At 43.5% G+C, this 12,996-nt stretch overlaps 1 protein-coding gene across 3 annotated transcripts in view; it reads right to left on the bottom strand.

Annotated features, from left to right (window-relative positions):
• LOC126480722 (protein spire) overlaps window positions 1-12,996 on the bottom strand; it is a 797,250-nt gene that overhangs the window by 349,763 nt on the left and 434,491 nt on the right. For all 3 annotated transcript variants that reach the window (XM_050103982.1, XM_050103983.1, XM_050103984.1), the window contains exon 5: window positions 11,455-11,649. In XM_050103982.1, coding sequence (XP_049959939.1) covers window positions 11,455-11,649 — 195 coding nt within the window. The remainder of the gene's footprint in view (window positions 1-11,454; window positions 11,650-12,996) is intronic.

Below are 12,996 nucleotides of genomic sequence, written 5' to 3' on the forward strand. Positions count from 1 at the left end.
CCTTTTTCCGGCTTCTCCAGAAACCGGTGGGAATCATTGCGCTATTTTACTGTTCTTGCGCCCTGGTTACATCTGAAATCCGAGTTGTGTGTTTACTCTCCTGTCAAGCCTTGAAAGTGTCCTGATGTGGATGTGTTTTGTTATGTCTTATGCATGCGAATTGCGTGAGATAACAACTTTATGTTTCAGGTATTTCTATTCAAATGTTCTGCTCTGTTTAATGTACTGCAGTGGCCATACTGATGACTAATGTTTTAAAAAACGCACGAAGCAGTCATTAGACAGTAGGCATTGTATTTGTGCGTTATTATTTGGAGCTAGGCTCTTAAGTAATCTGACTTTTTAGTTGTCATCTTATAGTAAATTAGTCAGTTGTAATTCAAATGGTCCAAATGGCTCTAAGCACTATGGCACTCAACATCTGAGGTTATCAGTCCCCTAGACTTAGAACTACTTAAACCTAACTAACCGAAGGACATCGCACATATCCATGCCCGAGGCAGGATTCGAACCTCCGACCGTAGCAGCAGCGCGGTTCCGGACTGAAGCGCCTAGAAGCGCTCGACCACAGAGACCGGCAGCCAGTTGTAGTTATTACTTCGTTACTCAAGTTCTGCATGTTGTTGGGACTGTTAGTTACAGAGATTTGCTATTTAGTTCCAAGCTGTCATTCATGTTTTTTGAACTGTCTCATTGAACTGAGTGCCTTGTATACAGCAAATCGGATCCTATAGATGGAAATTATCTTGAAAAGTCTGAGTGCCTGTGATTAATGTTATTTTGTATTTGTGTACTCAGGCTTTAAATCTTAAGAGTTGTTCACTAATTCATCTTATGTAATTAGTGTTGTTCTTTTTAAATCTATTCACTATACTGAACTTTGGCATAAAGCCATTTATAGGGTTTAAAACGCAAGTTCATATTAGTTTGATCAGGTGGAAATATTGTAGTTATGTTACGTGAGAATTTCGGAAACACAGTTATGTCGCTCAACTCGCGGTTTAATTTGTATATCAAGTGGATCTGTCATTTTATACTTGTTATCTAAAATCTTTGAAACTCATTTGAATTCTGACACCTTTATTCCTTAGCTATAGTCGGTGTACAAAATTTATGGTTACAGCTTAGTTTCGTGTGGATCACTATCAGACTGTTCAACTTTTATTTCTTGTAGCATGAGGTCATCGTAAATTGTAATATGAAATACAAACCATGTGTTATTCCTTGTGTGAAAGCTAAAACAAGGTATTCTGATTTCAATATTGAAGTCTGAATTCCTGTTTAATGAATTATTTTAAGCTAATTTGTAATGTAATGTCGGCCCGCCACATTAACACTTCCTCTCTGCTCCAACTGCTTCATTCAGTCATTACAATGATTCTAAATTATGACTGTATGAATTTGTAAACTTTATTTGGAATATGAGTGCGACAATTCCAATTCCTTATTTTTTCTTTCATGAAATGACTGTACGCTCTATCTGTAATTAACATTGAAAGACCCATTGCTTTCAACGCCAGTTAACGGCCGCAGAGTGTTATTAAAGTCGAGCTGCTTCACTGATCATGGTACAAGTGTAGGTGTAACTGAGGAGATACTGTGTACTGAGTTCTTTTCCATATTGCATATCTTCATTCTGTTTCTATACAATGCAATAATTTATACAACGTAGTTATTGCATAAATATTATTACTCAATTGTTCTGTTTATCTAACAGACTCATGATGATGGCTGTGGTCGAAGCGCTTTACGGTGTATTTAAAGAAAGATACAACAGCGCCAACGACGGATAATTACATTTATGTATCCTATTAACCACTCCATCCTTTTACTTAAATTGTACCATAAATTTCCTTTTACCTCCATTCGATTCAGCTTCTCCTCATCAGCTATTCTATCTCGTCATCCAATCTTCAACTTTGTTCTGTAGCACCACATTTCAAAAGCTTCTATTCTCCTCTTATTATACTGCTCTTATCCTTCTCGTTCCACTTTCATAAAAGTTACAAGTCATGCAAATACCTCCAGAAAAAAAGGGTTCCTAATACTTAAACATACACATACGAAAAAAAAATCGTAACACTAAGAAGTAATTAATGGATAATAATGAAATTTCAGGAATACATTCGTCTAGTTAACATATTTCATTGATTAACATTGCAAGATCACAGGTTAATGTGTGCGCCAGAGAAGCCATTGGAAATATGAAATGGTGGTTTATCAGTAACATGTGTAGCCGCCAGACTGTTGAATACATGCAAACGTGCATGCATTGTGTTGCACAGGTGTCAGATGTCAGTTTTTGGATGGGGTTCCATGCCTGTTGCACTTGGTCGGTCAATACAGGGACGGTTAATGCTAGTTTTGGATGACGCTGGAGTTGTCGCCCGATTATGTCCCACATGTGCTCGATTGGAGACAGATCTGGTGACCGAGCAGGCCAAGCCAACATGTCGATACCCTGCAGAGCATGTTGGGTTACAACAGCGGCCTGTAGGCGAGCGTTATCCTGTTCGTAAACACCCGCTGGAATGCTGTTCATAAATGGCAGCGCAACAGATCGAATCACCAAATTGACGTACAAATTTCCATCACGATGCGTGGAATAACCACGAGAATGCTCCTGCTGTCATTCGTAACAGTTCGATGTGTCACTGTGGTGCCAGTTGCTGCTCAAATTGCTGCTGTAGATGCAGTACAATGCGCCAGAGCCAAACGCCGGGGATAGTCTTCACTCTCGATAGTGCCGCATGGCCGTCCAGAAACCAGTCTTCTTGCGGCCACGAATTCACGTGATCAATGCCGCCAGCAATCATTCCTGCCAAGTTTTTCTGCAGTGTCACGGAAGAAACATCCAGCTCCTCGCAGCCCTATTACATGACCTCGTCCGATCTAAGTGAGCCGTTCATAATGCCGTCTTCGTCGTCTTAAAGGCATTCTTGACCATCACGTCCCGTTTCAAGGGTAATTAACGCTCTTGACCCTTACAGCGTGTATTTAAAGCAAACATCATTTGCATACTCATAGCGGTGCTGCTAGTGCCACTGTTATGCGACTGGCGCGAAACTGGAATAGGAGGTATCATCTTTCAGATTTAGACACAAGTCTACTAACATTCGTTTATGTCGCAAAACAGCTCCGTGGTGCTGCAATTTCTTTTTCGACAGTTATATTCGATGCTAACAAATATCTCTTTATTGGAAATTCTTTTCTTCCAATTGCCAGTCTGTATTTTACATCCCTTCTGTTCAGCAATTTTTTTGTCAAAATAACAAAGCTAGACAACTACTTTTAGTGTCTCATTTCCCAATCTAATGCTCAAAGTATCGTCTGATTTTATTCCACTGTATTCCGCAAGTCTTGTTTCACTTTTGTTAACTTTTATTTTATCCATTCCATTTCATTCAACTGTTCTTCCAAGCCCTTTGCTCTGTCTGGCAATTACGGTGTCATCGGCAAACCTCAAAGTGTTTAGCTCTCCCTCCTGTACTTCTATCCCCTTTCCAAATTTCTCCTTTGTTTCCTTCACAGCTTGCTCAATTTACAGAATGAATAACATGGGGGATAGGCCACAACCATGTGTCACTGCCTTCTCTACTACTGCTTCCTTTTTTCCATGTTCTTTGGCTCGTATGTCTTGTTTCTGTGCAAGTTGAAGAAACAGTTCATTCCCTGTATTTTACTAATTGCTACTTTCGGATTCTTCAGGAGCGTATTCCAGTCGACATTGTCAAAAACTTTCTCTATGTCTACAGCTACAAATGTACGATTGCGTATTTTCTTGTAAGTCGTAATGTCGTATTTGTAGTAAGCGACGGCTCTTTACCACACCCTGTCAGTTACCCTTCTTTAATGTAATCTTTTTGCTTTTGTTAGCTTATACTTTCAACCCTAGCAGTTATCGCTATCAATTATGATACACCCTATCATAGAGCACCACTGCTTTACATCCATGTTTGTAAATGAAAGCTCCGTCGACATGCTAGCAGACGCGGAAAGAATAACATCGCAGAACGAGAACGTGCGGTGGGACAGGAACTGAACGCATCGTCTCGTCGCGCCCTGCCACCAGGTCTTTATTGGGCACCCAATCCTTTCAGGCACGTCTCAAGGCTCCAGTCACAGTTTCGTTCCAGCCACTTCTCTTCTTCTGAGTCCAGTCTCCGCGGGCGGTCTCCCGCATACCACGCGAGATGAGCGCTTTTAGGAGAAAGAATGCTGCAGGGAATGACTCGGCCGCATTCTAAACAGGGGTTCTGGCTGAGGACTTTCACTCGGGTGCAGGCGTGCAGTAGTGGCCGAAAAAAAAAAAAAAAAAAAAAAAAAATGAGGGTACTCACTTTTTGTCGTAAGCTGGGAGGGGCAAAATGGACCGCTAGAGTCTGAAAGCTCATGCTGCCGTTACTGATCGGTCACTACAAGGACAAAGCAAGGCAGCTAGCCCATTGTTTTAACGGTCCATCAACATCTAGGTTATTAGAAAAGATTTGATTCAGTCGTTAGCACATTTAAAAAAAAACCTATCTAGAAATACAAGGACACTATAGAAAACTTAAATCGTAAATGTCGCTTTAAAAAATGAAAATTTCGGCCATTTCTCAAAATTGTTGTACACTGAAAATTACTGCATTTCATTTCATACACTGGTAAATCACTGAACGGTTAACGAAACAGGTCATATTTATCTTGTTAAATGATAACATATCTTGGACACGCAAAAAGTACCGGCTGTGGTCGGAGTCTACATAGCGGGCTTACACGCAGAGTAATTTCCTCATTGTGGCGGGGGGTTCCAGCATGTTTTGTAGAAAAAGTTCTAAAAGTACTGCCAGAAGGCAGATCTTAGAGAAGCGCTGTAAGCAGGAGCAGAAAATAACCAACGAGGACACCTACATTCTGCTGCTGATGATGACTCCCTGAAAGGCTTGAAAGTCAAAAATTTCGTGGTAGGGTGTGGAGGTCGCGAAATCGAAGCATCAGACGTTACCTATCGTAGAGGTAGCAAGTCGTGGGTTCTCAGCGGCAGAGTTTATGCTTCAAACTGGTTATTATTTTGGGAGTTTGGGGTCAGGGATCCTTCGAACTCAGTGAGGTTACTTTACTGGTGCTGAATGTTTACAAAGCAGTCTCTAGTGCGTTGCTGTGGGTGGCAGTCGGATTCCGCTTACGTAGTTTCCTGCTTTTCTCAACGAGCGTAGCAAATTAGTAAGCATGGATCCATCAGCTAGCTCTGGATGGTGTTAAATAAAAGTGATATACTTCGCCAGGGATAACTTATATCAAATAATCAGTCCAGTCATATTAATGTGACCACATGTTCAGCGTCAATGTGCAATAACCACTCATATGGCAGGTGGAGGCTCTAGCAACAGATTGTTTATAAAGCGTGTCGGGTGGACGTGGAAAACATTGCAGTCGTTGTCGTAACGCAGAAACGGAGAGATCTATATGAGCTCCAGAGTGGCACTATCATTGCCTTTCGGGGGAAGTGTGGAAACATTTTCGGGACGGCAAAATTTGTAAACCGTCCGCGTGCAGTCGTGTTTCAAGAATACCCTGTATGGCAAAATGGCGCTCTCCAAAACCGGGCACCGTTTCAACGGTAGTGCACCACAGTTCTGACGAACAGCGTGCAGCTGCTGAGCAACTAACGGCCCAGAGTAAGCAACTGGTTACCAACACTATCTCATCAACGGCGGTTCAGTGAACTTTGCTGCGTATCCGCTTCCGCAGCACGCGCCTGGTTCATACACACAGCTGACTGCTGTTCATAGGCGATGAAGGCTGCAATTTGCACGCCAATACCATAACTCTACGTCCACTGAATGGCAATAGAGGGCCTTTTCAGATGAATCACGTTTTATGCACCATCAGGCATACAGTCGTTGGCGTGTACGGCGTGAAATGTTTGAAAGCAAACGCCAGGCAGCCAGGATGGTGCGTTATAGTCTTTCAGTTCCCATTACACAGACGTCACAAAAATCATGGGATATCTTCTAATATCGTGTCGTCCCTCTTTTGCTCGGTGCAGTGCAGCAACTGGACATCGAATGGACTCAACAAGTCGTTGGAAGTCCCCAGCAGAAATACTGAGTCAGGTCGCCTCTACAGCCGTCCATAATTCCGAAAGTGTTGCCGGTGCAGGATTTTGCGCACGAATTCACCTCTCGATTATGTTCCAAAAGCGTTCGATGAGATTCATGTCAGTTGATGTGGATGGCCAAATCATTCACTCGAACTGTCCAGGTTGTTCTTCAAACCAATCGCGAACAATTGTGGCCTAGTGACATGGCACAGTTTCATCCACAAAAATTCCATCGTTGTTTGAAAACATGAAGTCCATGAATGGCTGGAAATGCTCCCCAAGTAGCCGAACATAACCATTTCCAGTCGATGACCGATTCAGTTGGACCAGAGAACCCAGTCCATTTAGTGTAGACACAGCCCACACCATTATAGAGCCACCACCAGCTTCCACAGTGCCGTGTTGACAACTTAGGTCCATGGTTTCCTGTGGTCATCGCCACATTAGCCATCAGCTCTTAGCAACTGTAATCGGGAATTATCTGACCAGGCCACGGTTTTCCAGTCGTCTAGGGTCCAACCGATATGCTGTCAAGCTCAGGAGAGGCGTAAAGGCAATAACCAATCAAAATGACAGTCACAATGTAACTATTTTTTTGTGTTGCCAACCGGTTTCAACCCGTGATGGGGTCATCTTCTGGGCAATTTACACCATTTGGTCGCTCGCATAGTTACCATACGTGCACAGGCAGGGTGACGACTCCAGCGAGCGACCAAACGGTGTAAATTCCCCTGAAGATGACCCCATCGCGGGTTGAAACCGGTTGGCAACAAAATAAATAATGCGATTGTGACTGTCATTTTGATTAATTGATTATAAGTAAACCAATCGCTGCTATCTCCACGCAACTATGTTGTCTAAAAAAAAGCTAAAGGCAATGTCGTGCTGTTGGCTAGGCACCTCGCGTCCGTCGTCTGCTACCACACCTCAATAGTGCTAAATTTCGCACCACTGTCCTAACAGATACGTTCGTCCTACGTATCACGTTGGTTTCTGCTGTTATTTCACGCAGTGTTGCTTGTCTGTTAGCACTGACAACTCTGCACAAACGACGCTGCTCTAGGTCTAAGTGAAGGCCGACGGCCACTGCGTCGCCCGTGGTGACAGGTAATGCCGGAAATTTGGTATTCTCGGCACGCTCTTGACACTGGGGATCTGGGGATACTGAACTGCCTAAGGATTTACGAAACTTAATGTCCTATGTGTCTTGCTTTTATTACCATTCCGCGTTCAAAGACTTATTTTCCGTCCTGTGGCCATAAACACTTTGGAAACCTTTTCACGTGAATCACCCGAGTGCAAATGACAGCTCCACCAACGCCTGCCGTTTTATACCTCCCGTACGCTATACTATCGCCATCTATATACGTGCCTATCGTTATCCCATGACTTTCGTCGCCTCAGTGTAAATCTGCGGAGGAGGTCATCGCGTATCATCTCTCGTGCCTGCACACCGCCAAGATTAAGTCCATTCAGACCGCGGCGGTGAGTGTGACTTAGCGTAACGCCACGGAATCTGCAAGTACAATACGGACACTCTCCATGTACAATACGTATCAAAGGAACGTTTCATGATAATTCAATGCAGCGTACAGTTCCAAGTCTTCGGTTGCTTCTAGTCGAGTGATAACTTAAGAAACTGAGTGCCGAATATGGCCTGGATTTCGGGACTTTTCCTTCACTGGTAACGCTCTTGCAGACTCAATACTACTGACCATGATTACAACGCTATTAGTGAAAAAAATTTCTCTCAATAATTTTCAGAGTATGCAGTTCTCATAAACATTATTATGACAATTGTGTTTCGAGGTCATATTCTGTAGGAGATTGTTTGTGGATACGTGACCAAACTGTTGAACCTACACTTATATACGTCAAATTTATTGCACGATTCAGCTACTATACTGCATTTATAAACTGTTGCTCTGTGCCAAAAAATCTGTGTGCAAATAGTTTGTTTCCATATCTCACATTGGATACAATAAGTATGTAGCACCCTTCTAATGCGTAACAGAAGGAAATGAATTTTACGCATGAGTCAGTGACCCTGTTTGTAAAAAAAATTATAATGCGCACCCTATTTAATCAAACACTTATCGGCAGAGGCCGTTGCAAGGTCTTTACGAGCTGGAATTTTGCAGACCGAATTCCTGGCATGTTTCAAACAGTCTTTAGATGACAAGACAAATTAAGGATTTAATGGCTTGCTCTACCTATAATAAGGAAATATAGGAGCAGTGGCTGTACGTCAATGGAATGGCTGCCGTAAATGTGTGCCGAGATGGAATCTCTCTCAAGCATTGTTTTCTTATGAAAAGACGGAGAAAGCTTGAAGAGCGGGGAGTAAGATGGAATGTTCTACAATTTTTAAGAATATTCTGTAAACAGAAATTTTAGACGATGGTCTACAAAGTTCCATCATGGAAGGAATATAAGACAAAGTCTCAAGAGCATGCGTAAACGCCAAACTGTGAGAAAGTGTTTGCACAATTTCGACACACATCACTAAGAGATAAGCCCGATGTACTGTATTTCTGGAAGGAGCGTAACGAGTAGAAGTCGAAGTGAAGAGCAGCGTCAAAATATTACAGAAGTCGCGAGAATTATTTCGAAATAGCGAATGATTGTGGAAGGTTAGAAGCAGAGTGACAACGAATACTGTTCACGAAAATGGACGAGCTGAGGCAAGCGAATATAGTGCACACGCTGGAGAGAACAACCTAATAATGTTAGAGCAGGGCAGAAGACGTCGAATCGAGCAAGATCTCCCCGACAATTGTAGGTCGGAAGCGCACCATTGTGCAGTTAAAGCCAAGAAACGACAGCCAATCAGCGACGAACGAGCTGAAGTTTGTGCGAAAAGCGAACTTGCTTGAGTGTGCGTAGGGGAGCAGTATCGCCCGACGACATTGCTACTGTCACGCTGAGATTATTGTTCACTGAGCGATTGTGGGATACGTAGGCATGAATTTTGACCATTTTCTGTTAAAAAAAACTTCATTAGTGAAAGAATATTAAAAATTTAATTTCCGTTTTCTTTTTCACCGTTATCTTAGTTAACACTTATTGTTCCACTGCAGTTATTAGAATAAAAGTTTATTCTTTCTCTCTCCACATTAGCACAACTTAAATGGCTCTGAACACTATGGGACTTAACAGCTGAGGTCATCAGTCCCCTAGAACTTAGAACTACTTAAACCTAACTAACCTAAGGACATCACACACATCCATGCCCGAGGCAGGATTCGAATCTGCGACCGTAGCGGTAGCAACACATAAGACATGTGGCCTTTATATTGTATTAATGATAAGATTGCACCTTAGAGTTTCACCTGTCTACTATCTTACTGCAATGGACTTCCTGGAGTACAACTCATTAGGTTAACAAATTAAGGGTGTTACATACGTTTAGCGTAGTCGATATTACCAGTCATTCTCTACCTAGTAAATCTCATAGAAAATTCGTCTCTAACGAAACCACCCATCGATAGGAATTTAAAGCATGCCTGGATCTGGCTGCTTAGCTGAATAAATTATATTCAGATAATTTAAGTAGTAATTGTAATGTTTAGCATAACAGGTATTAGCTGGAAAAAATTACTTCAAATGCACACATTTCTGGGCGTTCAATACAGTCTTTTTGCGACCGCAACTCCACAACGGTGTACTTCGTAACTATGGGTCTCTGTATAATTTTGCACAATTACACGTCCCGTACACTGCTGTCACCTTTGTTAGCAGGTTGCTTTTCTCAACCCTGCGTCACCAAGCGATGTAACTAAAATATAAAAAAGTGACTATGACAAAACTAAAACAATACAAACAATTATTAGGTGACAACCAAGAAAAATATTTCAAGAATGAATTTTGATGCTGCAGCGGTGTGCGCGCTGTTTCGGAACTTCCTGGAGCGCTAAATCTGTGTGTCGAATCGGGGCTTTAACCCGGACTGATCCATCCAGTCACTACTCAAATCATACTCTCATAACTTTACATCCAAAAGTACCTCTTCTCCTACTTTCTGGACTTCACGAAAGTTCTCCTGCGTACCTTGTAGGACTAACACTCCTAGAGCAGATGAAGTTTGGAAAGTAGGAGAGCAGTACCGGCAGATGTGAAGCTGTCAGAGCGGGACATAAGTAATGCCTGGCTAGCTCAGCCCTGTACAGAGGTTCCAGGTTAGAGTTGCAGTTTGTAAGGAACTTTCAAATCCTTATTTAACACGTAGGGACTTCAGAAAGTAAGTTACACATGCCCACGCTGAGACCACGGGGCAACAAGAGTCTCGCACCGTCAGAAGACAGTGTATTTCCTTGTTCCCTGCAGAGACAGTTCTGCCGCGGTAAGGATAGCAAGTGCATCACGGTATGGGAGTGAAATGGCGCGGCAAGTGGAAACGTACTTCAAAGTACAATCCTAGTGTACTGGAAATCTAGCTTGCACACACATTTAACGCGAAATTCTGGCACTATATAGACCAGCGACCAGTCACAGTGGAATGGTGCCAACAATTTGACCGAGGCCGCACACACGAGGGTGATGCTCCTAGGGAAGTCCAGATCTTGCACCATGTCACTTCCTTCTTTTCGGCAAGCTAAAAGGAAAAATGGGAGAAAAGAGTGTTTCCAACGATTAGGATCCAGCGAGGTGGCGTAGTGGTTAGTACACTGGACTCGCATTCCGGCCATCCTGATTTAGGGTTCCCATGATTTCCCTAAATCGCTGCAGGCAAATGCCTGGATGGTTCCTGTGAAAAGGCACGGCAGACTTCCTTCCCCATTCTTCTCTAATCCGATGGGACCGACAACCTTGCTGTTTGGTTCCCTCCCCCGAATGAACCAACCAACCTACGACGAGGACGTTCACATGCTGGTTCTCTATAAACAAGGAGCGGCTTTCCATAGTCTAGGAACGAACTATTGGTAGAATGTACCGACCGTTCTTCACAGAGACTTGGTGATTATGTTGGTAAATAGTGTGACGTATCTGTGTCACTATGAAGTGTAACGTGGCCCTCCAGAACAATGTGTAACTTTCTTTTTGAGATCCGCTCGTAGCAACCCTCAATTCTGTACACATGAAAGTGGGTAATGTAGCTAGTACTGTACATAATTCGTAAATGGACAACTTAGCGCTCTGCAGCTCCCAAATTCAATGCAATGAGCTATCAGTCACGTAAATCATTTGTTTCAGTCTGTCTCGGCGCTACAGTAAGATAACGCAATGCTGCCTATGAGGGTCGTTACTACTTCATAGAAGGCATCATCAGATAATATTTTAGAGAGGATGGAGGTGGGAAACTACGTCAGAGCGCGCGGCGCCTCGAGCAGAACAGAGCAAGCCAGAAGGTGGTGGCGGTGTGTACTGACCCAGTCGGAGAAGCGCAGCATGTCGAGGTCGGTGGAGGCGGCCTCGGCCGTGGCGCGCAGCTCGCGCGTGCCCTGCGAGACCTTCTCGAGGAACTGAGACAGCTCGATGGCCTCCGCGACCAGCGCGCGGCACACGGCGCGATAGTGCTGGTCCGCCTGCTGCGCGCTCGGCGCGCCCACGTGCGAGATGCACCTCTGCAACACGACAGTACGCGTCGCCTCTAGCTGAAGGCGCAATGAAGCGCTTAAGGCGCAATGAAGCGCTTAAGGCGCAATGAAGTGCTTAAGGCGCAATGAAGTGCTTAAGGCGCAATGAAGTGCTTAAGGCGCAATGCACCACAAAGGTGTAGTCAACCCGAAAACAATGGAAGTCTAACAAACTGTGTTGGGACGTTATCGGAATCATTGGCGACGAGTGGAAATGTGTGCCGGACCGGTACTCGAAGATGGGCTCTCCTAATTACTAGGTAGTTGCGTTAACAACAGCGCCGCCCGGCACAATGTTTATCGCAAATGTGCGGACAATTTCGGCACGCTCCCCGGCCTACCCATACTCCCACCTAGCGCCAGCTATCCGCAGCCTCGTCGATGTCCTCCAGGTTAGGTAATTTTAGTTCCCGCTGGAGATCGAAGGTATGTGTATCCTCACTGAAGGTTGTGGATTCAGTACCCATCGGGGCGAATCAGTTATATGAGTCTGTGGTGTCTGTTCTTTTAGACATGTCCGAAAGAAGAGACAGCTCGTATCCATATAATTCACGTGAATGTCTGAAATAACAGACACTGTTTACGATCCACCGCTGTACGAAATACTTCGAAATTAATTCGCTGACCGCGAATTTCTTGACGTCAGCAGTGTTAGGTACAGATAATGCTACACGATAGTGACATGATTCGTCGCTGTCTCATTCTCCGTGTTGCGGGAATACAAGTAATGCTGCGAGCATTAGGCGATATTTTTAGTGGACTACGATGAAAGCATGCAAGAACTGTCACATATGAAAGTTTTGGTCGGTCCAGGCAGCGTGCACGGATAGTTGAAGTGCTTAAGACAACCGCTCGTGATAAGCGGGAAATCCCGGTTCTAATTCAGGTCCAGCAGAAAATTTCATATGCTGCTATTGTAGATCTATACCTAATCAAGTTGATATCAAGGAATTCGCAGTGAGAGAATTAATCTACAAGAAAGGCAACAACTCATTTGTTGCTTTCTGTTGATGAATTACCTTTTATTACCTTTCAAAGGAAAACACTTTTTTTAAATCGTGCCTCCTAAGAGTATTTTAAAGACGAGGACAAGGAGAAAATTTTTCGGTTTGACAGGTAAGGCTTTTTTTCTTGAAGTAATAAAAATTCAATTATTTTCCAACACAGTTCTCTTTCAGGACATTGTAATTTTTCCAACATCAACATTTTTCCAGTGAGCAGATTAAGCAGGGAGGGAGAGGAGATTGATCAGGTGATAAAAGAGCAGGCTACGTATGAGATCGAAGGAAGGCATATTGAGACAGGGGAAAGGGCAAAGGACAAAGGAAAAAGATG

The sequence above is a fragment of the Schistocerca serialis genome, chromosome 5 (genome assembly GCF_023864345.2).
Source record: "Schistocerca serialis cubense isolate TAMUIC-IGC-003099 chromosome 5, iqSchSeri2.2, whole genome shotgun sequence".
Taxonomy (NCBI): Eukaryota; Metazoa; Arthropoda; class Insecta; order Orthoptera; family Acrididae; genus Schistocerca; species Schistocerca serialis.